The 23,860-nt window shown below is 35.2% G+C and overlaps 1 protein-coding gene across 1 annotated transcript in view; it reads left to right on the top strand.

The window, feature by feature from the left end:
* Positions 1–23,348, top strand: part of VCPIP1 (valosin containing protein interacting protein 1) — a 28,847-nt gene extending 5,499 nt beyond the window's left edge. The window contains exons 2-3 of the mRNA XM_027561100.1: positions 7,087–7,173; positions 18,192–23,348. Of these exons, the coding sequence (XP_027416901.1) occupies positions 7,087–7,173; positions 18,192–19,063 (959 nt within the window). The 3' untranslated portion in view covers positions 19,064–23,348. The remainder of the gene's footprint in view (positions 1–7,086; positions 7,174–18,191) is intronic.
* The last annotated feature ends 512 nt before the right edge of the window (positions 23,349–23,860 follow it).

Genomic DNA, 23,860 nt, shown 5'->3' with positions numbered 1-23,860 from the left:
ACAGTGGAAGCACGGAGTCCTAACCACATTACTGCCAGGGAATTCCTGGGAAGATTTTCTTAAAAGTGCTAGTTTGTAAAAAATCTCAATATGGGGATAGCTAAGTAAGTACGCACAACCTTATGTGAATGAGTGCCGGGAACTCTTGATGTTTAGATTGGAGAGAGCTGGAAAATGGGAAATGACAGGGTTTACTAAGAAAATTGTAAATTTCAAAGTGCAGAAATTGTGAATTACCATGTGTTAGTTTAGCAAATAGCTCATCAAGTTTTCTGCTGTTCGAATAGCTGGCTCCTTCTCATTTAGGTGAGGCTTTGATACCACTTTCTTAAAAGAGGTTTCCTCCTGACCACCTTACCCAAGGGTAAGGGTTTCAGGGACCTTTGCTAAGCCACTCCAAGTAGGTTCCCTCTGTTATGGCACCCTGTTCATTTCCCTCATAGCACCTGTTACAAGTTTTCCTGATTTTATATGTTGGTTTACTTACTACCCTATCACCTAGTACTGGCCCTCCACTTTCTAGGTGCTAAGTACATGCTTGTTGAATGAATGAATGCAGATCCTTTCAGCAAAATGTCTGCTATGAGCGAGACTGTGCTGTAGATACAAAGATAAATCAGACATGATCCTTGCCTTCCATAAATTTACCTGTAGGGTCTCAACTGAGGACTTCCCATACTTTTATAGCTTTCATTTATAATTTTTATATATAAAGAAAAAGGAAGCTGGAGACCTGTTGATGAAAGCCATAAAGATATAAATGTGTGTATGTATGTATAATGATTGTGTATCCTTATTAAATAGGCTGACTTCTTGATAGCCAGAGACATGTGGTTTTTCTATTGTTTTTTTAAGTAGGATATTTATTAAATAGAATTTATATTTCTTGTTTGTATCAAGACAGTGAGTGCATCAGTCTTTTGCTCAGTTCATGGAACTTGTCACTTTGAATCTAATGATGTTAGTTAAAAATGAAATAACAGTGTTCTTACCTGTAATATTTCACAGATTTTAATCTTCTTTATCCAGACCACTTGGACGTTATTAAACAATTTTTACACTGTTCTCTTCATTATTTATACAATATGTGAGTAACTGTAACTCTGGCTTTGCAAAGGCCAGCTTTTTGTGGTAGATATGACAGACAGTACATCATCCACTGTAAAGACTAGGCTAATTTCTTTTTTCTTAGTATTATATTCCACAAAACTTTTCATTAATTTTCTTTTTCAAGAGATAAAGAGATTTGTGAAAAATAGTTGGTCAGTTTTATACATATGTTGTCAGAGTTGCTTTGATGGAATTAAGCTACTTGTTATATTTACTCCACTTTACTGCGAAGGTTAGCATCCTTTCAGGAGTTGAGAAACTACTTTCTATCTTCCTGAAAGAATGGCATGAGTTTTTAATATACAAGTTTAAATTACACAGCTTTTTTTTTTTACACAGTTTTTCATAATTTCATAGTACTTCTTGATGTTGTAGTTGCCTTGGGTATTTTCAGAATTGCACCTGGTATTTAGACACTTATTTTTAAGATGACTTGGAGTCTGAATATCATTATTGCTTCTTGAATTTTTTCTTCAAATATTGGGTGAAGGACACTTTCAAATCTAGATAGTACTTAATGCATCTATTATGCTTAACATACTATCAGATAACTTTTCTAATTGATTTATAAACATCATATTTCTAATGGGGGAACAGTTATAAAATTGAATAAAAGGAATGTATATAGATGTATCTTAAGGTAAATATGTATATTATAAATGGTGATTTTTATAATATACTTTGAAGATTAAGTTAAACATGATTCTGTTTCTTTTTTTCTTCATATTTTTCAATTATAATATTACTTTTAAAAATTCAAAGAACTCAAGTATTAAGTTAAACATGATTCTGTTTCTTTTTTTCTTCATATTTTTCAATTATAATATTACTTTTAAAAATTCAAAGAACTCAAGTATGTAGGGAGTAGAATACAGTAGTTCTCTTAAACACTTGTACTCCCCAGAGACTCAGACTCTGTATGTTTGTGTACACACTTCCACACAGTTAGGTTTGTGTGCATGTATGTGTGTGATAAATATAGCTTTTAATGCTGATGATTACACTGAGAAGACGCATAAGGGATTGAGTACAAGGAGAGAAATAAGCATGCCTTTCTTAGAAATGATTTTGACAGTTAGTAAAGTAGATGGTGGCTCAGGTGGTAAAGCATCTGCTTACAATGCGAGAGACCCAGGTTTGATCCCTGGGTCAGAAAGATCCCCTGGAGAAGGAAATGGTAACCCCCTCCAGTATTCTTGCCTGGAAAATCCCATGGATGGAGGAACCTGGTGGGCTACAGTCCATGGGGCTGCAAAGAGTGGGACAGGACTGAGCAACTTCACTTCCATTTTTCTTTCAAGGTAGATACAATTTTAGATGGCAGAATCTGGAGGAAGGGTAGAGAGATGGCAACAACTTTTTCAGCTAATGAACACCTTTAGAATTTTTTCTAGTAGAAACAGCCCCATGTTCCTAGTTTAAATGTATATTTTGGTCAGTTTACTTTATGGTAATAGGTATTTGAGTTCAGAATTAACTTAGATATTTGGGGAGGGGGGACTCTAAATAGTATTTCAAAATTGATTTTGTTTTTCTTTTTATAATAACTATATTTCACATATATGTTAGATTTTAAAATCTTACTTGCTTTATAAATTGCCAAGTAGAAACTTCAAATTGCCTTTTTAAATATCTAAAGTTAGAAAATTGGAATGATGACCTTTTAAACTCACTTTTAGCCTCATTATTTTGTTGTTAGTGATTAACTGATTTTTTTCTAAAATCTAGAAAAAAATCATTTAAATATAATTTAACATATTTTTAAAATTTTATTTCTTTTTAAAGAGGAAGAAAATTAGACAACCAAAGGGAAAATCATCCATACTATCACTGCCATATATAATAACTGTTGTCAGGTAGGAGAATTAAAGATTATTAGGAAAGATTTGAGGAAGACAGCGTATGAACAGAGGTTTTCTATGGTTGTGTTATAGACTTTTTTGTACAGTTATGCACAGTATGTTCAATGTAAGTATTTTACTGTTGTACTATGAAGAAGCAGCTGAATTAAAATAAGTGGAGGCTATCAGAAGAATGTGAATTAACATTTGGTAGATGCTTTACCAGACTAGTCCTCTTCTCTAAGAATTTGCATTCCAGTGAAATAGTAGAAAGTAATTCTACCTGCCCCCCGCTTTTTTTTTAAAGATTACTCTTTTAGCAGTTTTCAAATACAGTATTATTAACTATGGTCACCATGATATACGTTACATTACTGTGATTTATTTATTTTTTAACTCCAAATTTGTACCTAAAAGTCTTTAGCTTTGTTTTTGCTATGATTTTATTAAATTCATGAAGAGGTATACAGATAGTACCATTAGTTAACATTTTATCCATATAGCATTATAGAACAGTTGTCATTATAGTGCTTAAGCTAAGTTTTTTCATGGACTCCTCTCAGGCATTATTAATACTATTTATTCATTACATGAATTCTAAGTGCTCCTGTCTCTGCAGCATTGTGCCAGGCCCTGGAAGTAGAAAGTCGAATGGGCCACTGACCTTTTCCTGACTCTGAAAAGCTTTGATATAGAAAGGGAAACAGAAAAGTTAACTGAGTCAACCTGCCTTGTGATCAAGGGCTGTGGTGTTCATAACATAGGAGCAGCAAGAAAGGAACTTCCCTACCCACCACTGAAGAATCCTACAGGAAGTGACACCTAAGTTGAGTTTTAAAGAATGCATAGCTATTATTGGCCTTTGGGGAAATACAGCAGTTTGGTGGTTTGCTTTGTAGAAATCAAGATTTAATGAGAGATGTGAGGGAGAGTGAGGACAAGGAATCTTAGGCTGACTTATATGCCATGAAAAGGAACTAGACCTTTTGCCTTATTATATGGGGGAACCATTAAAGGTTTCTGAAGGCTGTGTGGAGGAGGGACTTGGGGAGAAGATTAGAGTGGAAACCAAGGATGAGGCAGTGGCAGCCCTTCAGGCAGGAGACAGGCCTAAACCAGGGTAGTTCTAGAAGGGATGCGAACTGTCTGTGACTGATGGGAGACTTATGCTGTGTCACAGTTCCTGCTTTCTGATCTCTGATCCCTTTCCTTGGTTCTTAGAAACATGACTTCAGTGGAAGTGTATATATTAACACCAAAGGAAATAATTTGCCTTTTTTTTTCTTCCAATCAGTCGTTGATGCTGTGGGTTTCTATAAGGAGAGTGTGTTGATGGTTATGCCAAATTTGTTCTAACATGATTTGACCTTTAGTAGCGGTTTAGTTCTGAGAAGGCAATGGCGACCCACTCCAGTACTCTTGCCTGGCAAATCCCATGAACCAAGGAGCCTGGTAGGCTGCAGTCCATGGGGTCGCTAGGAGTCGGACATGACGAGGCAACTTCACTTTCACTTTTCACTTTCATGCATTGGAGAAGGAAATGGCAACCCACTCCAGTGTCCTTGCCTGGAGAATCCCAGGGACGGAGGAGCCCAATGGGCTGCCGTCTATGGGGTAGCCCAGAGTTGGACACGACTGAAGTGACTTAGCAGCAGCAACGGTTTAGTAACCGTGGAAAGAGTATAAGCTGTAGAATGTACCCAGGATTCAAATCCAGGCTTTGCCACTTAATGGCTATTTGATCTTGGGAGAATGATTTACACTCTCTTAGCTTGTCTCTTCTGTGAAATAGGGCTCAGTTGTGAGGAGAAAATGAAGCCATGTGAGGTGCCTGCTCAGAGCTGAGTGGTGGTGGTTGTTTAGTCGCTAAGCCGTGTCCGACTCTTGTGCCCCCATGGACTGTAGCCCACCAGGCTTCTCGGTCAGTGGAATTTTCCAGGCAAGAATACTGAAGCAGGTTGCCATTTCCTCCTCCAGGGGATCTTCCTGACGCAGGGATTGAACCAGCAGCTCCTGAGGCTCCTGCATTTCAGGGAGATTCTTTACTACTTGAGCCATCTGGGAGGAATTTAGATGGTATCTGCCCTTTCCTTAAAGCAATAGAGTATGCATACTGACTGGGGCCATATAGTCTGAAGGGGGTGAAACTTGGTTCTTGGGGGAGGGTAAAATAAATCTTACTCTATTTAATGAAACAAGTGTAAGATATATACATAATACATAACCAGATAAACAGTGTGTCTGTAGTATTCAGATGTCATTAGGAAGGCAGATTAGGAAAATAATGTCTAAAAAGAATCCTTAGGGAGATGACGAAAACACAGGGTTGATAAGCACTTCAGTAGAATTCTTTCTTTTTAGAGTTCTGCCTGCTAAGTAAGAAATCATTGGGTTTATAAAGTAGTATTAAGACACATCATTTTTCTTACTAGTATTTGGGTGGTCAGTTCTGAGCAGTTTATTATTTTGGCACCTGTTTAGTTTCCGACCCTGGGTCGGGAAGATCCCCTGGAGAAGGAAATGACAACCCACTCCAGTACTCTTGCCTGGAAAAATCCCTGGACAGAGGAGCCTTGTAGGCTACAGTCCATGGGGTCGCAAAGAGTTGGACATGACTCTGAGCGACTCATGAGCGACTTCACTTCACTTCTAGATTCGGACCAAATAATTAAGTGCTACCATATAATTTTTGATACATTTTGATATTCTAGAATATTTGACAATTGATATCCTAGAGTATTTTATAAAATACTAAGTACATTTAAGATAACGTTGATAATAACTAAATGAAAGGTTACCACCGGAGAAATAATCCAAGTAAAGTTCAATGATAAATTCAGCAGTCAGAACTTCTGACAGAGTTGTTAACATTCTGTATTTGGGGTTTCTTATTAATATTCAAAATTTTAAATTAAACTTCTGTGTTCACCCTTAAATATTGCCATATTCTGGTTGCACTGTATCATTAGTGAATGAAGTGTTTATGTGTAAGTAAATGTTCTGATTAACTGAAACGCTAAGTGGCTGAGGCTTTTTATATATTTTAGGCTTTGTTGTACACTTTAAACTTTATACTTTCACCAACTCCCTTGCAGATTCATATTCCTGTTTATGAATGTGGAAAGGGGTTAGAGCTCTGAGAGATTGTAGGTACAGAATGCTTAACTCACATTATCATAACCTCCATTCAAAGCTCAGATCCAACAGTATTGTCTTCTAGTAGAAATCAACTTTATAAAGTCTTGAGTATAAAAGCAGTACATATACTTTATCAGATTAGAAAATAATGAAACCACACACACAGAAAAACCATATTCCACAAACCAAAATAACTTTTATGTTCCTTCCATTCTTTGTTAACTTCCTGGATAGTGGTTATCATTCTTAACTTTTTATTTGAAACTTCTTATTGATAATAGGCACTTCAAAGGGTGTTCTTGAAAAATATGTTTCTGTGAAATGGTGGTTTGCTTGTGGCTATTTTGTGGGCTTCTGATATTTATTCTAAATCTCATCATTCCCTCCCAGCAAATTTCTGTTTTAAAAAGTCAACTTTGGAACAACAAAATACATTAATTACTTATCTTCAGTCTGCCTATTTACTTTACTCCCTAGCCCTTTCCATCTGCTTTTATTAGTTTTTACATAAATATAGAATATATTTTTATATTCTACTTTAAAAACATAAATATCTTTCAGTAACCATTTCTGTCGTTCTAGTCCATAGTTGCGTACTAGTTTACTTTAAACTGGATTGAGTCTTCATGTATATTTTGTTTAATATGCCCAGTATTGACTCATGCAGTTTTAAAGTCATTTTTGAATCAGTTCCTGTGTTTAAAAACTGGGAGAATTGACATTAGAAATTTGGATTTCTGGCTTCTCTTAAAATGCCATTTGTTCTTGAACCATTGGACCTATATTCTTCTGTGACAGCACTTGGCAATGGCTGTCGCATTTAGAGGGGCCATAGTCCCTCATTCCACATTGCTCCCTAAATGGTATATTATACTAGACTGCATTGCTTATTTAGAATATCTGCCTTACAATCTCTGTTTGAGGCTCATCCATATTAAAGCAAGCCTGGGTTGAACTCTCTGGTTTTCTGCTAATACTGTATCTTTTTATTTTACAGGAGAAGATGTATGGTCTTATGCAAAAGGTCTTCCTCACATGTTCCAGCAGGGTGGCGTATTCTACAATATTATGAAGAAAACCATGGGTATAGTTGCTTTCTGACTTTATTCTTGGATAATATCTCCACTCAAGCTATTATAAGGTTTTAAGAAAGTTCAGATAATATTCTTCTAAAATGATTTCCAATGTTAGGGTATATATTCTTCTGTATCAGTCTGCCTAGTTAGAATGAATTATTATCCTGATATGATCAACTATGTTTTCTGCTATAATATTACTAAAAAATCTCCTATCACTTTCTTTTTCATATTTTCTCATTTAAATTGTAGAATTAGAGGCCAGTTTATTTATAGTGCTAGTGTCCATCCCAGAGTCAGATAATGCAGCATTTTGTTGTTGTTGTTGTGTTGGACTCTGATACTATATACCTCAGTATTTTCTGACATCTAGGAAATAATTCACTTTACATTTAACTTCTTTTCACATTGTGTATGTATTGTTTATAAAGATATGTGCAAGTGTGTAACTTATCTTCAGAGTTTTAAGGTGTTAAGAGAGAGATTGCTAGTGTGTATGTTTAGACACCATACGTTTTTTCAAAGATTTAATGTGAATGCTTTTGGCTTCTGACTTTTATCAGTCTGGCTTTCTCACTTTGTTACCTGCCTGACCTCTTTAGACCAAGTGCATAATCTCTATTTTATGTTTTTTCTTTCTCATGTACTTTTTTTTCCTTGTTAAAAAAACAAAACCCAATTTGGCTGTTGTAGAAATGTTCACACATATAAAAGTAGTAAGAATAATGTAATGAACCCCTATTTACCTACCACCCAGGTTCAGTAATTATCAGTACATTTTTATCCATCCCCTCTCAAATGGACTGTTTTAGAATAAATCTCAGACATAATTTCATCTGTAAGACTTCAGTATGTATTTCTAAAAGTAAGAACTCATTTTTTTTTTAACCTTAATACCATTATCACATCTAAAAGATATGAACAATAGTTTTTAAAATATCACCAGGCAGTATTTAAATTTCCTTGATTTTTGATTGTTTGAAAAAAAATGTTTTTTTCTTTTGATTTATTGAATCAGGGACCAGAAAATGGCCAGTTGGCTTGCTTCTTTCCTCCCTCGCTCCCTCCCTTTCTTTGACAAGATAATTGAAACATAATTTGCATATAATAAAATTCATCCTTTTTAGGTATATGGGCATGTGAATTTTGACAAACATAGGCAGTCATATAATCACTACTACACTTAATATATAGAATATTTCCACTATTCCAAAAAGTTGCCTTGTGCCCTTCTAATTAATCCCTTACCTCTATCCCTAGCCCTGACAGCCACTGATTTGATTTCTGTCCCTATTTGTTTTCCTTTTTCATATCACCATATAAATAGGGCCATATAGTTTAATCTTTTGTGTCTGGCTTTTTGATTGAACATGGGGGTTGGCAGGCTACTGCCTGTGGGCTATTTCAGGCTCACTGCCTGTTGTATATAAAGTTTATTAAAACACAGCCACTCTTATGCTTACATAGGACTGCTTTCACAGTGCACTGGCAGAGTTGAATAGTTGTGACAAAGACTATATGGTCTACAAAACCTAAAATATTTATCATCTTGCCTCTTTACAAAAAATTTTTGTTAATTTCAATTTTTAATGTAATGCTTGAGATCCATCTGTCTGGGTGCATGTATTAATAGGTTATTCATTTTTGTTTATTTTTTTATTGCTGCGTAGTATTCCACTGTGTGTATATATCACATTTTAAAAATCCTATGGCCAGTTGAAGGACATTTAGTTTGTTTTTAGTTTTGGACTTCTGTGAAGAAAGCCACTAAAAACATTTGTGTACAGGTCTTTGTGTGAACAGATGTTTTCAGTTTTCTTTGATAAATACTAAATACCTAGGAGTGGGATTGCTGAGTCATGTGGTAAGTATATGCTCATCTTTATAAGAAATTTCCAGATCATTTTCCAAAGTGACTGGGTCATTTTGTATTCCTTCAGCACTTGGTAGTATTAGTGTTTATTTTTAAAACTATTCTAAAAGATTTATATTATTCTCTCATAATGGTTTTAATTTGCATTTCTCTAATAACTGATGATACTGAGCATCTTTTTGTGTACTTATTTGTACTGTGCTGTGCTTAGTCACTCTGTCATGTCCGACTCTTTGCAACCCCATGGGGATTATTCTCCAGGCAAGAATACTGGAGTAGGTTGCCATGCCGTCCTTCAGGGGATCTTCCGAACCCAGGTCTTCCACATTGCAGGTGGATTCTTTACTGTCTGAGCCACCAGGGAAGCCTGTGCTTATTTGCATCTTGTTATTTTTTGGCCTATTTTAAAATTGGCTTAAAAATTTTTTTAATTGAGTTTTGAGAGTTCTTTAGATATTCTGGGCACACATCATTTATCAGATAAGTATTTTGGATATATTTTCTCCCAGTTTATAACCTGTCTTTTCATTCTTTCAGCATTATCTTTTGAATATCAAAGGTTTATAATTTTGATAACCAATTTAACAGTCTTTTGTGATTCATAATTTTTGTGTCCTATCCAAGAGTCTTTGCCTAATCCAAAGTCACAGAAATTTTCTTCTGTATTTTCTTATGGAAGTTTTATAGTTTTAATTTATATGTAGGTATATGATCCATTTTGAATTGATTTTTTTAATATGTTATAAGGTATGAGAGATGAGGTTCATTTTGTGTGTGTGTGTGTGTGTGTGTGTGTACATATCCAGTAGTTGCTCCAGCACCATTTGTTGGAAAAGGTATACTTTATACATTGAATTATTGGAGGCTTGTATTCAAAAATCAATCGACCATGAATTAGACACTTGAAAAATCAATTGACCATGAATTAGACACTTGAAAAAGGTGAATTATATACAGCATATAATCAGTAAAGTTACTTTTAAAGCAATCAGTTGACCTTATTCATGTGAGTCTATTTCTACAATCTCTTTTCTATTTTGTTGATCTGTATGTCTCTCCTTCCACCAATACCACAGTCTTGATTACTGTATTTTGGGTTGAGAATGGATATTCTTGCCTTGTTTCTGGTCTAAGGGGGAAAGCATTCAAACCTGTAGGTGAAATGCCCTGATAAGTTTATTGATGATTTTATAGTATTGTAAATGGATGTTGAATATTATCAGATGCTCTTTCCCTGCATCTGTTGAAATAATATTTTAAGGCTTTTCTCTTTAGTTTGGTGGTAGTGTGAATTACATTGATTTATTTTTGAATGTTGAACCAACATCACATTCTGGATTCCAACTGCTAGTATTTTGTTGAGTGTTTTTGTGAGCATATTCATGAGGCATACTGGTATGTGGTTTTCTTGTCAGTTCAGTTCAGTTGCTCAGTTGTGTCCAACTCTTTGCAACCCCATGGACTGCAGCACGCCAGGCTTCCCTGTCCATCACCAGCTCCTGGGGCTTGCTTAAACTCAAGTCCATCGAGTTGGTGATGCCATCTAACCATCTCGTTTTCTTATTTTCTTGTAATGACTGTTTAATCAGGGTAATTTTGGCTTCAGAAAATAGAGTTGGGAAGTGTTATAGCTTTGATATTATTTTTTTCTTAAATGGTAGAATTCACCAGTGAAGCCATCTGTTCTTGGAATTTTTTTTATAGGACAGTTTTTAACTGTGAATTTAATTTTTTAAATAAAGTGCTCTTAAGGTTAATCCCTTTCTTGAGTAAGCTTTGTTAGTTTTGCCTGTAAGAAATCTGTCCATTTCATCTAAGTTAGTAGTCTTATTGGCATGAAGTTGTTTATAATACTGCCTTACTGTCTTTTTAATGTCTGTAAGGCCTATAGCTCTGTCATTTCTGATATTGGCAGTTTCTGCCTTTCTTCTTTTGCTGACCAGTCCAGCTAGTGATTTATCAGTTTATTGATCTTTTCAAATAAACAACTTTGGTTTCATAGGTTTTCTCTGTATTTTCCTGATTTCATTTTCATTGATTTCTGCTGTTATGTATACCTTTTCCTTCCTTATGCTTGCTTTGGATTTAATTTGTACTTCCAAGCTTATTTAGATAGAAGCTTAGATTATTGATTATAAAGTTTTTTTTCTACTATAAGCATTTAAAGCATTTTTTTTCTGCTATAAGCATTTAAAGCTATAGATTTCTCTCTCAGCATCCCCCTGCCTCCCCGCTTTTTTTCTGGCATCCTTTTCTTTTTAACTTTTCATCTGTCACTTCTTTCTACCTTTTGAAATATATTGATACCAGTTCATGTTTTTTTTAAGTTATTATTTAATTGTAACTGATCATAAGGCCCCCAGTAATTGGGGTCCTTATGCAATGTCTTTCACAGAACTGAAAATAACTTCCCTCAGTTGGTTTTTGTGTAGGAGGGTTGTGGTGGGTGGTATAAGGATGATTATTCTCTTGATGGTTTTCTAAATAGTTTTTTGTTTTCAGTTTGAAATTATTTTTAAAATGTTAGCTGTGATGCTAAGACAATTTAATGAGGGAAAGAATAGTTTTATCAATAAATGATGCTGAGACAGCTGAATATCCACATGTAAAGTAATGAAGTTTGACCTCTGCCTCACACCAAATACAAAATTAACTCAAAATGTGTAAAAAACTTGAGTATAAGTGCTAAAATTAGAAAGCTCTTAGAAGACAGAGGCATAAAACATCTTGCTTTTGGATTAGGCAAAATCTTAGATATGACACCAAAAATACAAGCAACAAAAGAAAAAAGTAGATAAAAAGCAAAGTTTTGTGCTGCAAAGAACACCAACAGGAAAGTGAAATAACCCACAGAGTGAGAGAAGATTTTGAATATTGTCTATCAGGTAATAGATTTGTATCCAAAATATAAAGAACTGAGCAGTAAAAAGACAGACAACCTGATTAAAAATGGGCAAAGACTCTGAATAGACATTATTCAGAGAAAATATATAAATGGCCAATAAGCACATGAACTGATGCTCAACATCATTAACCATAGGGAATTGCAAATCAAAGACACAATGAGCTAGTACTTTACACTCACTAGTAAGGCTGTGGACAAAAAGACAGATAATAAGATCTATTGGCAAGGAAATTGTGGTGAAAATGTAAAATGGTATAGTTGCTTGGGGAGAAAGTCTGGCAGTTTCTTCAAAAGATTTAAGATGGAGTTACTGTACAACCCAGCAATTCACTTTCACATGTGTACCAGAAAGAAATGAACACTGTCCACACAAAACTGGTACACAAATGTTTGTAATAGCATTATTCATAATAGTCAGAAGTGGAAAGCATGCAAATGTCTATCGGCTGATGACTAGATGAGTAAAATGTGGCATATATATACAATGAAATATTACTTGGCAATAGAAAGAATGAAGTATTGGTACAGTCTACATGGATGAACCTTAAAAATATGCTACATGAAACAAGCCAGAAACAAAAGGCCGTATACTGTATTATTTCACTTACACGAAAAGTCATATAAATGACAGAATAGGCCCACCTAGAGAACATATCAGTGGTTGCCTGGAGCCAGGAACGGGATGGGGGAAGGAAATGGGAGGCACTGCTAATGCGCTCAGGGTTTCTTTCTGGGATGATGAAAATATTCTAAAAGTGACTGTGGTGATGGTTACACAACTCTGAATATACTGAAAAAAAAACATTCAACTGTACACTGCTGCTGCTGCTAAGTCGCTTCAGTCGTGTCCGACTCTGTGCGACCGCATAGACGGCAGCCCACCAGGCTCCTCCGTCTCTGGGATTCTCCAGGCAAGAACACTGGAGTGGGTTGCCATTTCCTTCTTCAATGCATGAAAGTGAAAAGTGAAAGTGAAGTCGCTCAGTCATGTCCGACTCTTAGTGACCCCTAAGACCTCTTAGGACTGCAGCCTACCAGGCTCCTCCATCCATGGGATTTTCCAGGCAAGAGTACTGGAGTGGGGTGCCATTGCCTTCTCCGCAACTGTACACTTAAAAATGGGTGAATTGTGTGTGGGTTAGATGTCAGCAGACTCATTATATTTTTCAAATCTTACCTGTGGTGGTTATTCTTATTAGGAGATAGTTTAGAGCTCTGGAGTAAGAACATCTAACGTCAAATTTTGGCTCTACTGCTTAGTCCAGTGTGATTTCTAAGCCTTAGTGTCTTTGTTTGTATAGTAGGTGTGATAATCTTTGGATTGTTACTAGGATAAAATGAGGTTGTGCACATAAAGCAGTTAGCCAACGGCCTGGTACCTAATAATTACTTAGCTAATCCCAGTTGTAATTTGCAGAATTATTTTTTGACCATCACATAGCCATTTGAAATGGGCCACCATCAGAAAATTATTTTACCTTTCAAATATAATTTCATCTGATATTTGTGGTAAAATGTTATCTGTATTTTTAGGACAGATTCATTTGGCAGATCATTTTCCTCATCCCGTGAACAAAGACTCAAAAGTGTAACATGCCCTCCTCACCCCCTACACATACACCCCCTACCCTCCAAAAACTAGAAAAGAGCATAATTTTCTTACTTTCAAATCCACTCTTAACAGATAGATGGTTATATTTATGTTTGAACAGACATATTGCCTAATATAACAAATCAGCTTTTAATATTCCTGGTGTTTATGTTTGGAAAGGTGTTTTTAAATTAATTTGCTTAAACCATAGTAAGTTTCCTTAAAGATGTTTATACAGAGATAAATGCAGAGATGAATGGCAAATTTAGTTTTAATACTTTTTTAGGTATCTAACCTTACAATGTTTAGTGCTTTGTTTGGATTTTATAAAAATGGAATTATGCTGTGTACATTCTCTCTGTGACTTTCTCTTATGCAGCTCTTTTTTCAGATTCATTCAAATTCATGGGCTCAACTAGTTTGTTCATTTTCACTGCTGCACAGTATTCTATTATCATTTTAATATAATTCATCCATTGTTCTAATTCACTTTAGGTAGTCTCCAGTTTTTTGATGTAAGAAAGAATGTAGCTATAAATATACATGTCTGTTGGTATATATGTCCAGTGGAAATGTGGATATTATATATATATATATAGAAATTTTAATATACCTTGATTCTTAAAATTCAGAGGACTGTGTAAGTTATGTACAGCTTAAATGATTATGTTTAATCACAACACAGTATTTGCATTGATTTTTTGATATATATTTTAAAGTTTTTAAACAGTTTAAGAAGGCTAGAAATATAAAAATGGGGAACATGACGTAAAACTGCTAAATATTCCTCTTATACATACATTTTTGGGCATGATTGTAATTACAGTACTTTCCTTTTTTACCATCATGCATGTTTTATTATCTATCTGAGGCATCATAGGTTACTTATTTATATCAGTATTAGTAGCTGCATATTACTTTTGTTAGGTAGATAGACTGCAGTTCTCTTAACCCCTCTCTTCTTGTTGAAAGCTTAGATTGTTTCCATTGTTTCATTGTTAAGTAATACTGTGATAAATGTGTTGGTGCTATGATTCTCTCCAGGAATAGCCAAGGGAAAGCTTCACAGTAGAAACCTGGAAGCAATTACAAAACCTTTTGATCTAAGAGAAATTAAAACTGTTGACTGCCTGATGTATATTATATTAGGCACTGTGGTATGTGCTTTGCATGAGTTATATAATCCTCAAGTAATTAGTGAATTAACTACTGTCAGAGGAAAACAACAGAATGGGAAAGACTAGAGATCTCTTCAAGAAAATTAGAGATACCAAGGGAACATTTCATGCAAAGATGGGCTCGATAAAGGACAGAAATGGTATGGACCTAACAGAAGCAGAAGATATTAAGAAGAGGTGGCAAGAATATACAGAAGAACTGTACAAAAAAGATCTTCCCGACCAAGATAATCATGATGGTGTGATCACTCGCCCAGAGCCAGACATCCTGGAGTGTGAAGTCAAGTGGGCCTTAGAAAGCATCACTATGAACAAAGCTAGTGGAGGTGATGGAATTCCAGTTGAGCTATTCCAAATCCTGAAAGATGATGCTGTGAAAGTGCTGCACTCAATATGCCAGCAAATTTGGAAAACTCAGCAGTGGCCCCAGGACTGGAAAAGGTCAGTTTTCATTCCAATCCCAAAGAAAGGCAATGCCAAAGAATGCTCAAACTACTGCACAATTGCACTCATCTCGCACGCTAGTAAAGTAATGCTCAAAATTCTCCAAGCCAGGCTTCAGCAGTACATGAACCGTGAACTTCCAGATGTTCACACTGATTTTAGAAAAGGCAGAGGAACCAGAGATCAAATTGCCAGCATCTGCTGGATCATGGAAAAAGCAAGAGAGTTCCAGAAAACCATCTATTTCTGCTTTATTGACTATGCCAAAGCCTTTGACTGTGTGGATCACAATAAACTGTGGAAAATTCTTCAAGAGATGGGCATACCAGACCACCTGACCTGCCTCTTGAGAAACCTATATGCAGGTCAGGAAGCAACAGTTAGAACTGGACATGGAACAACAGACTGGTTGCAAATAGGCAAAGGAGTACGTCAAGGCTGTATATTGTCACCCTGCTTATTTAACTTATATGCAGAGTATATCATGAGAAACGCTGGGCTGGAAGAAGCACAAGCTGGAATCAAGATTGCCAGGAGAAATATCAATAACCTCAGATATGCAGATGACACCGCCCTTATAGCAGAAAGTGAAGAGGAACTAAAGAGCCTCTTGATGAAGGTGAAAGAGGAGAGTGAAAAAGTTGACTTAAAGCTCAACATTCAGAAAACGAAGATCATGGCATCTGGTCCCATCACTTCATGGGAAATAGATGGGGAAACAGTGTCAGACTTTATTTTGGGGGGCTCCAAAATCAGTGCATATGGTGACTGCAGCCATGAAATTAAAAGACACTTACTCCTTGGAAGGAAAGTTATGACCAACCTAGACAGCATATTAAAAAGCAGAGACATTACTTTGCCAACAAAGTTCCGTCTAGTCAAGGCCATGGTTTTTCCAGTGGTCATGTATGGCTGTGAGAGTTGGACTGTGAAGAAAGGTGAGCGCTGAAGAATTGATGCTTTTGAACTGTGGTGTTGGAGAAGACTCTTGAGAGTCCCTTGGACTACAAGGAGATCCAACCAGTCCATTCTAAAGGAGATCAGCCCTGGGTTTTCTTTGGAAGGAATGATGCTAAAGCTGAAACTCTAATACTTTGGCCACCTCATGCGAAGAGTTGACTCACTGGAAAAGACTCTGATGCTGGGGAGGATTGAGGGCAGGAGGAGAAGGGGACCACACAGGATGAGATGGCTGGATGGCATCACCGACTCGATGGACGTGAGTCTGAGTCAACTCTGGGAGTTGGTGATGGACAGGGAGGCCTGGCGTGCTGCGATTCATGGGGTCGAAAAGAGTCGGACACGACTGAGCAACTGAACTGAAGTACTGTCATTGTTACACTTACCTGATTGTGTTATAATTATCTATTTATATCCATCTCCTAAGAATTATATTTTATTTTTTAATCTTCGGGTCTACTTTAGTTCCTGGCACATAGTGAGACTCAGTAGCTGTTCTCTGTTGAAATAACTGTGTAAAACCTTTGCCCCGGGGAATCCCTGGCCTTACCATTCCAAAGTCTGTCTTCTTTGCTACCTTTGTTTCCTAGGCCATGGTTTACAGATCTCTGAGGTAGGGGATTGGTAGAAGGTAAAACTCATTTCAGGGTTGTACTCTGAAAGGTACGATTTAGACATCTCTGATTTTAAAGTTTGTCCATCTATTTTTGTCAGTTCTTTCTGCCAAAAATGTTGTACTGCTAAGAGGAAATCCGCGTTGGATCTTTAACTTACCGCCAAAATGAATGTTTATTTGAACTTACTCTCATTCTGTAGCTTTTTTCAGAAAGGAAGAAACTATTCTTAATACTTCTAAGACTACCTAATGCCCACAAAGCATTCCAGATATCACTCATCCTTCCCCTCTCTGAATTTCCATAGTACTTGCTAACAGTCTCCTTCATTTTAAACTAGTTTGCTTTTGGCTTTATATTTTGCTATAAACATACCCATATGTTATTATAAATTCTCTTTCATTTTTTTAAACATAGAAAAATCTATGGTTTCATAAAATTTGAAAAGTCTGATTTTTGCATATTTGGAGTAAACTTACAGTGTACAAACTTAACATGTAAAAAGATATTGGATAGCTTAAAACACACATGCAGTTTTTTTATGCCCAGGCTGGAAAAAGTGTAAACATTTGAAGTACCACTTAGTGAGACCAAACTCTTCAGCTGGAAAATGAAGGGAAGCCTGCTTTAAAGTTCTTACCCTCTACTGCTGCATCAGTTGACTATGAGAAAGCATATCACACTGGGCCATTTGAGGTGTATTGACAACTCACTCTTATTTTGGTGGTTCTCATCTGCCAGAGAAGAATAAGAGTTGTAACATGAATACAGAAGAAGATATTATTAATTTATTGTGACCAGATGTCAGTTCTTGCAGTTATACTTAAGTCTTTGCAATTATACTTAAGCCTTAATGTTAACTTTCCTAAATGTGCCCCCATATTGACTACTTTAATTATGGAATATCTTATTTTGAAAGTTCATACTTTTTATATTTGTGAAAAATACATATATACACACAGTTTTTATCCTGGTATTCTGTAATTTAATAAAATTACTATGATTTTTAATTCAGTATTATGCAACATGTGTATGTATACAACACTTTGCCCTTACAGGAATTTTTAAAGTTTATAATTTGAATTTTATTAAATGAAAGTCCATTTTCTTACTGCTTTACTCTAAGCAAATGCTTTACTAACACTAGTGCTAGTTTTTTTTTTTTAATTAAACTCAGCTGTTTGTTTAAAGACTAACTTTCCTAACTTTGTAATAGGTTAATGATATATATATTTCAAACCCTCTGGGGAACTACTTTAAGGTTTATGGTGGTATTTCTTTTTTTTTTTGTAATGTATTAAATTATGTTAATAAGTATAATAAATTATTTGCTAATTAATTTTGTTTTGACAGCTGTTACCTGTAAATTATTATTGGAGGTTTACTCTTTCAATTATAATTGTCTTTACTCCACCTTTAAAGTAAGATTTTAATGTGTTAAATTCTTTTTCCTTTCTTAAGGTATGGCTGATGGCAAGCATTGTACTTTCCCACATCTGCCTGGCAAAACCTTTGTCTATAATGCTTCTGAAGATAGACTGGAGTTGTGTGTGGACGCTGCAGGACATTTTCCCATCGGTCCTGATGTTGAAGATTTAGTTAAAGAGGCTGTAAGTCAGGTTCGAGCAGAGGCTACTACAAGAAGTAGGGAATCAAGCCCCTCACATGGGTTATTAAAACTAGGTAGTGGTGGAGTAGTGAAAAAGAAATCTGAGCAACTTCACAATGTAACGGCCTTTCAGGGGAAAGGGCATTCTCTAGGAACTGCATCCAGTACCCCACATCTTGACCCAAGAGCCAGGGAGACTCCAGTTGTAAGGAAGCATACGACAGGGACAGACTTTAGTAGTAGTTCCATTAAAACAGAGCCTTCTGTATTCACTGCTGCTCCTAGTAACAGTGAGCTTATTCGAATAGCTCCTGGAGTAGTTACAACGAGAGACAGCAGGCAGCTTGATCCTGATATGGTTGAGGCCCAGCGGAAAAAATTGCAGGAAATGGTGTCTTCTATTCAGGCGTCGATGGACAAGCACTTGCGGGATCAAAGTACAGAGCAGTCACCATCTGATCCTCCTCAAAGGAAAGTGGAAGCTGTGAGTTCTTCTGTGAAGTCTGGGAGTCTTCAGACTGGCTCACCTGAATCTTTTTCTCCAACTGGTGACACTGAAAATCTGAATATAGAAACAGCCGATGGCTGTGTGGCAGAGGCACTGGAAGCAGCATTTGCTGAAAGGTCAGAAGCACAAAAGGGAAGTTCTGTGGAGGAGCCCGAAGAGATGGATAGTCAAGATGCTGAGATGACAAACACAACTGAGCCAATGGATCACTCTTGATTTAATTAGAGGCTAATAAAGGCAGAATGTTTATTGTGAATATGTAATATTTGTTGGCTGGGCCACATAACTTGATTAGTCATTACAAAATCTTGTACGTATATAATTCAAAGATTATATCTAGTTATTCAGTGCATGATAGCAAGTGTGTGATTGGCAATAGCTTTTAATATACTGCTGCCCAGGCTGGCTCTGAATTCCTGTAAAATAGTTATTAGATCTGCTAAAATGAGTTACTTCCATATATGTGGTTCATTGGAAGTTCTTTGTAATTTTAATTCCATGAAAGTCTTAATGTTGCAAACATGAAGATTCTCTTGCTATATCTGTTTGATTTCTCAAAAGGCTAGAACTGGGGGAAGATAAGATTTTGCTAATGTTGATGTCATCAGGATAACCATTCCACATACTTACTAGCGTGTCAAAGGATTTATGTAAATTTGAAGGTTATCTGAACTAAATTGTATCTTGAAATTCATAAAGGATATGTTAGACACTGGGATCCTGACATTTCTGTGAACGTAAACACATTCATAGAGATATGTATTCTTCGTGAAAATATCTTGAGAATATAGTGTAATGATATATAACATTTTGCTGATTTGAGCAAGCTTGGGGTAAAGTATCTATTCTAGAATGATAAAGTCAATGTGATTCAGTAATGTTGCTGTCTGAGCCAACACAGCCAATTGTGTGCTCTGGTGTTGATAATATGTTACCATTATTTTGAATCCTGGCCTGGTCAAGTACCACCAAATTTTTGTTCTTTAATCTTGCAGAAAAGTTGATCGCAAAGTGTGGTAGAAAAATAATTAAAAAAATAATGGTAGCAGTAGTTAATCTCTAATTTTCAGAGTTTGTCAGATTCACAGAGAATTTATAAATAAGAATTTATCTTTATGAATGGGTTACATTGTTCTACAATTTTGATCAATGGTATTTAAGTTTGTATATGCTAAATGTCTTTGAGCCCCTCTGAACCAAAAATGTTTCCTTTTTTTTTTCTTAGAATCCATTATATTTTCTTCATTTGTTAGCTTCACTTGGATTTGGATGCAAACTTGACTGCATCATACCCTGATCAACTGGGCATTTGCTTAAATAGTGTATTCATCAAACCTTTAGTGCCTGTTTCCTCAAGAAGCAGCTTTCATGTTTACTCCTTAAAGAATGTTTATCCTGAGATTGGCATCACACTATTTTAACCTATTCTGCAAATCTGTATTCTGAAATGTACACGTTAATCCATCTTTTTCCTCTGTTCACTGAAATTAAGTTGAATTTGAATGGATGAAAGACAAAATGTATGTTAATACAATCTCTTATCTAGAGCATTCAAAGCCTGGCTGTCTCTGTTTGCTCGTGTGATAGATGCAGGACCGTTTGCATTTTAAGAAAATGTACATCAGAAAGTATGTTATCGGGTATTTAAAAATCTCAGCAAATTGACTCATAAGGAATATAGACAGTACTTGTGTTTCCAAATAAGGGAGGTTTTGGTTTCTTTCTATGAAAGTGTCTCTGCCTGAATCACTTATTAAACAAACTACTCCGTTTTGAATAGGGAAAGAATGGAAACCTTAGACATTTTGCAGGTGATATCTGAGCAAGATACACATTTGGGTTTTATCACATTATCACCTGTTTAAAATCACATTTTATCTCCATTCTTCTAAATTTACTTTCAAATACCTTTCTCTATGTCTATAAATAGAAGGAAATTTTAGAACTTTTATATTGTGTATTAGTTTTACATTAAGAACTGTGGCTCCCAAATAGTATTTCCCATTTAGTTAATTCAGGTGACTTCTCTGTATTAAATTTAAAAATTACAGATATCACTAACCACTATAATTATTTTTGGCTTTTTCAGCCACTGAACCCCCCCCCCTTTTTTTTTAGTTTAAATACAGGAAAACTTTCACAAACAAATGCATTGCTTCCAGGTAAACGATATAATCACCTTTTCTTTAACAAATATTTTCTTCACCTGTGGCTCAGTATGTTTGATAACTGACAAATACATTTCATAGCTTAAAGTAAAAACATCAGCTACACATTTTATCTCCCTATTAAGTCTCCCTTTAGTCAAGTTAGAATGTACCTGTGGATAGTAGAAGGCAGGCTCAATCTCTGACAACAGTATTAATTTCTCTTGCTACGGCAGTGCTGTTTAGAAGCTGGTTTAGGTGTGAATATTTTAATAATAGTTTGGGTTCTCCCTTGATAAAGAATAAAAGGCTTGATGCTGAGAATGGTCAGGTTTCTTGACATTATTTTAAATCAACTGAAATACAGTTGCAGGAATTAATGGATTTGAGAAGTGGGCCAGGAATCTTCACAAAAAAGTCTTAGAATTTCTTTAAGTTCTAGACTATCATTATTTGTCCTTCCATATGGTTACCATCATCAAATACATAAATTACAGGAATGATTTTTAGAACTACCTTTTGTGATTGCCACAACTTTGAGTCTAAACTGGGGATCATAAATTAGTTAAAATATTTTCTTAGCTCTCCATTAAACATAACTCTAATTCAGTCCTATAGTTAAAATTACATTTGCAGTGTTTAACTGAAAGTTGAAGCGTAGTTAGTCATACCAAGATTGCATTGATGACCCGCGGTCCAGGTAGAGTTGAAGATGATGTGTCTCTAGAATACTGGTGTTAGAAACTGGTTGAAATCGAAGAAAACAAGATACTGTCAAATATTATGAGCTAGAATATAATGAACACCCAGGGAAGGGCTACTCAGGAACTAAAGAGCAAGTCTAAGGCCCATTTCCCCTCCTTTCACTGTATTTCAGGTATTTTATTGGAAAAGTTAAGCTAAAGATCTGAGACATTTAGCAAGTGCTATTGACTGTGAAATTTGCTTTAAATCTTCTGATGAGTTTTAGTTTGGTTTTTTGCAATCAAGTCTACTGCTTGCAATTAAGATGTCAATCTGAAATGCATCTATGGTTCCTAGCCACACAGGTCCTTGTTGCCATTATTTTTAAGAATCTAACTTTATTGGAAATTAGCAAACTTTTGCATATGATCTATTACCTCAGGGAAGATCACTTGCTAGCAACTCACTACTAATGACAGGTTTTTGAGAATTGTACTGACATCACTTGTTAGCTACTAAATGCAGAATTTATAACAGTATTATTTTATGTAGTTAACTACTAACTGGCTGCTAGTGAACATTTCTCTAAAAAATTTAGACCTCACTAATAACTAACCTTTAGGTATGAAATAAACTTGTAATTTCTGTCTTTAAGCTTTGGTCAATACAGTGACAATATAAAATGTTTATTTCAGAATATCAGTACCATTTTATTTTTCAACAAGAATTTTAATTGGGTCCATACATAAAATACCACAGAGCAGACTTTTAAGATTCATGGTTCTCAGAACAAAGTTTCCATATTAAGATTTTCATAAAAGCTTTTGCAGAACTGAATTAAACTCCATTCATCATTTAATATGACTTTAAAATCACCTTTTATAAGAGTAACAGATACATACTCTAAGCTGGGGTATAGATATATCCTACATGTCAAGGTTATCATGTAATTTAACAAAATTGCACAACCTCAGGCTCTTCACAATATAATTTTTCAAACCAGAAGTATTCACTTGAAAACACCACAGTAGAATGTTTACTTAACAAAAGGGGAGCTATATTACCAATGTAAGATTTATAGTTAATTGTAAGTTCTGCCATTCTTAATAATTCTTTGAGATGCTAAGTGTTTCAATTCATATTTAATGATACTTAAATCGTGGGAATTTTAACATTTGTTCCAAAATAGCAGAAATTGTAAAAATTGTGAATTATTGGAGAAAATGCCATTACTTGTATATCTGACATTTAATTTTTTTAAATTATGGAATCTACATGCTTTTGTAGTATAATATTAATACGATGATTATTCTCTTGTAAAAGAAAAGGAAAACTAGTAAAAAGTTTTAGTTGATGTTATGTGCTTGTGAGTATCAATTACTTAGTATTTGAAATTTTAAGGTCTTGCATCCTTTTCTTTAGAATGCACAAGTCCCTTCCTGAGCTTTTATGCCTGTGGTAGAGCAGTAAAAGCCTGAAAAGGTTGTCAGTATTTTTAGGTTCATTTGACTTTGAGAATTAGTGCCAAGAGCTGGAGGATCTGCTTTTTGGAGGGAAATGTTATTTAGAATATGTAAAAATAAGTGTAATAGTGTAAATATTTAGAAAAAATTAAGTAGCAAGTGCTTTAACTGCTGAATAAAATAGTATAGATGTTCTACCATCCCTAAGGCACTGGCTGTTATCCATTATTTTCTGATTTTGTGATTGCTGTATATATTACACTTGAGTAATAATTGGTGATAGTGTATCATATCTATATAGAGTTCTACAACACACCTCACTGTACAGTATTTGAAAATTTTATATCAGTAATAAAACTGTAAGTTAATACATACTGATTTCCCCCTCAACTTCTCCATATTAACCTTTTATTCTTTAGTTTCCTGGAATCATACCTAATTATTAAAATGCATGAAAATATAGTTCAGTTTTATAAAGGAATTCTTAGTATAATAAAGTTTTTTTTTTTAAAAACTTCCTTCAGTGGAATATTATATAGAGACAGTGGTTTCTCCCCTTAATGCAGATTTCAGTGCAAATGAAATGGATCTAATTAGAAAAGAGCAAGCCAAGTTTCCTTAGACATATTACATAATTAGGTCATGTGATGCTTACTGAATCACATGATTAACAAATCACATGATTTAACAAATCACATTTGTTAAAGATGTTCTAGTAG

This window comes from Bos indicus x Bos taurus, chromosome 14, assembly GCF_003369695.1.
Source record: "Bos indicus x Bos taurus breed Angus x Brahman F1 hybrid chromosome 14, Bos_hybrid_MaternalHap_v2.0, whole genome shotgun sequence".
Lineage (NCBI taxonomy): Eukaryota > Metazoa > Chordata > Mammalia > Artiodactyla > Bovidae > Bos > Bos indicus x Bos taurus.
Note: the sequence above shows the minus strand (reverse complement) of the source record. Positions and strands in the feature narration are given on the sequence as shown.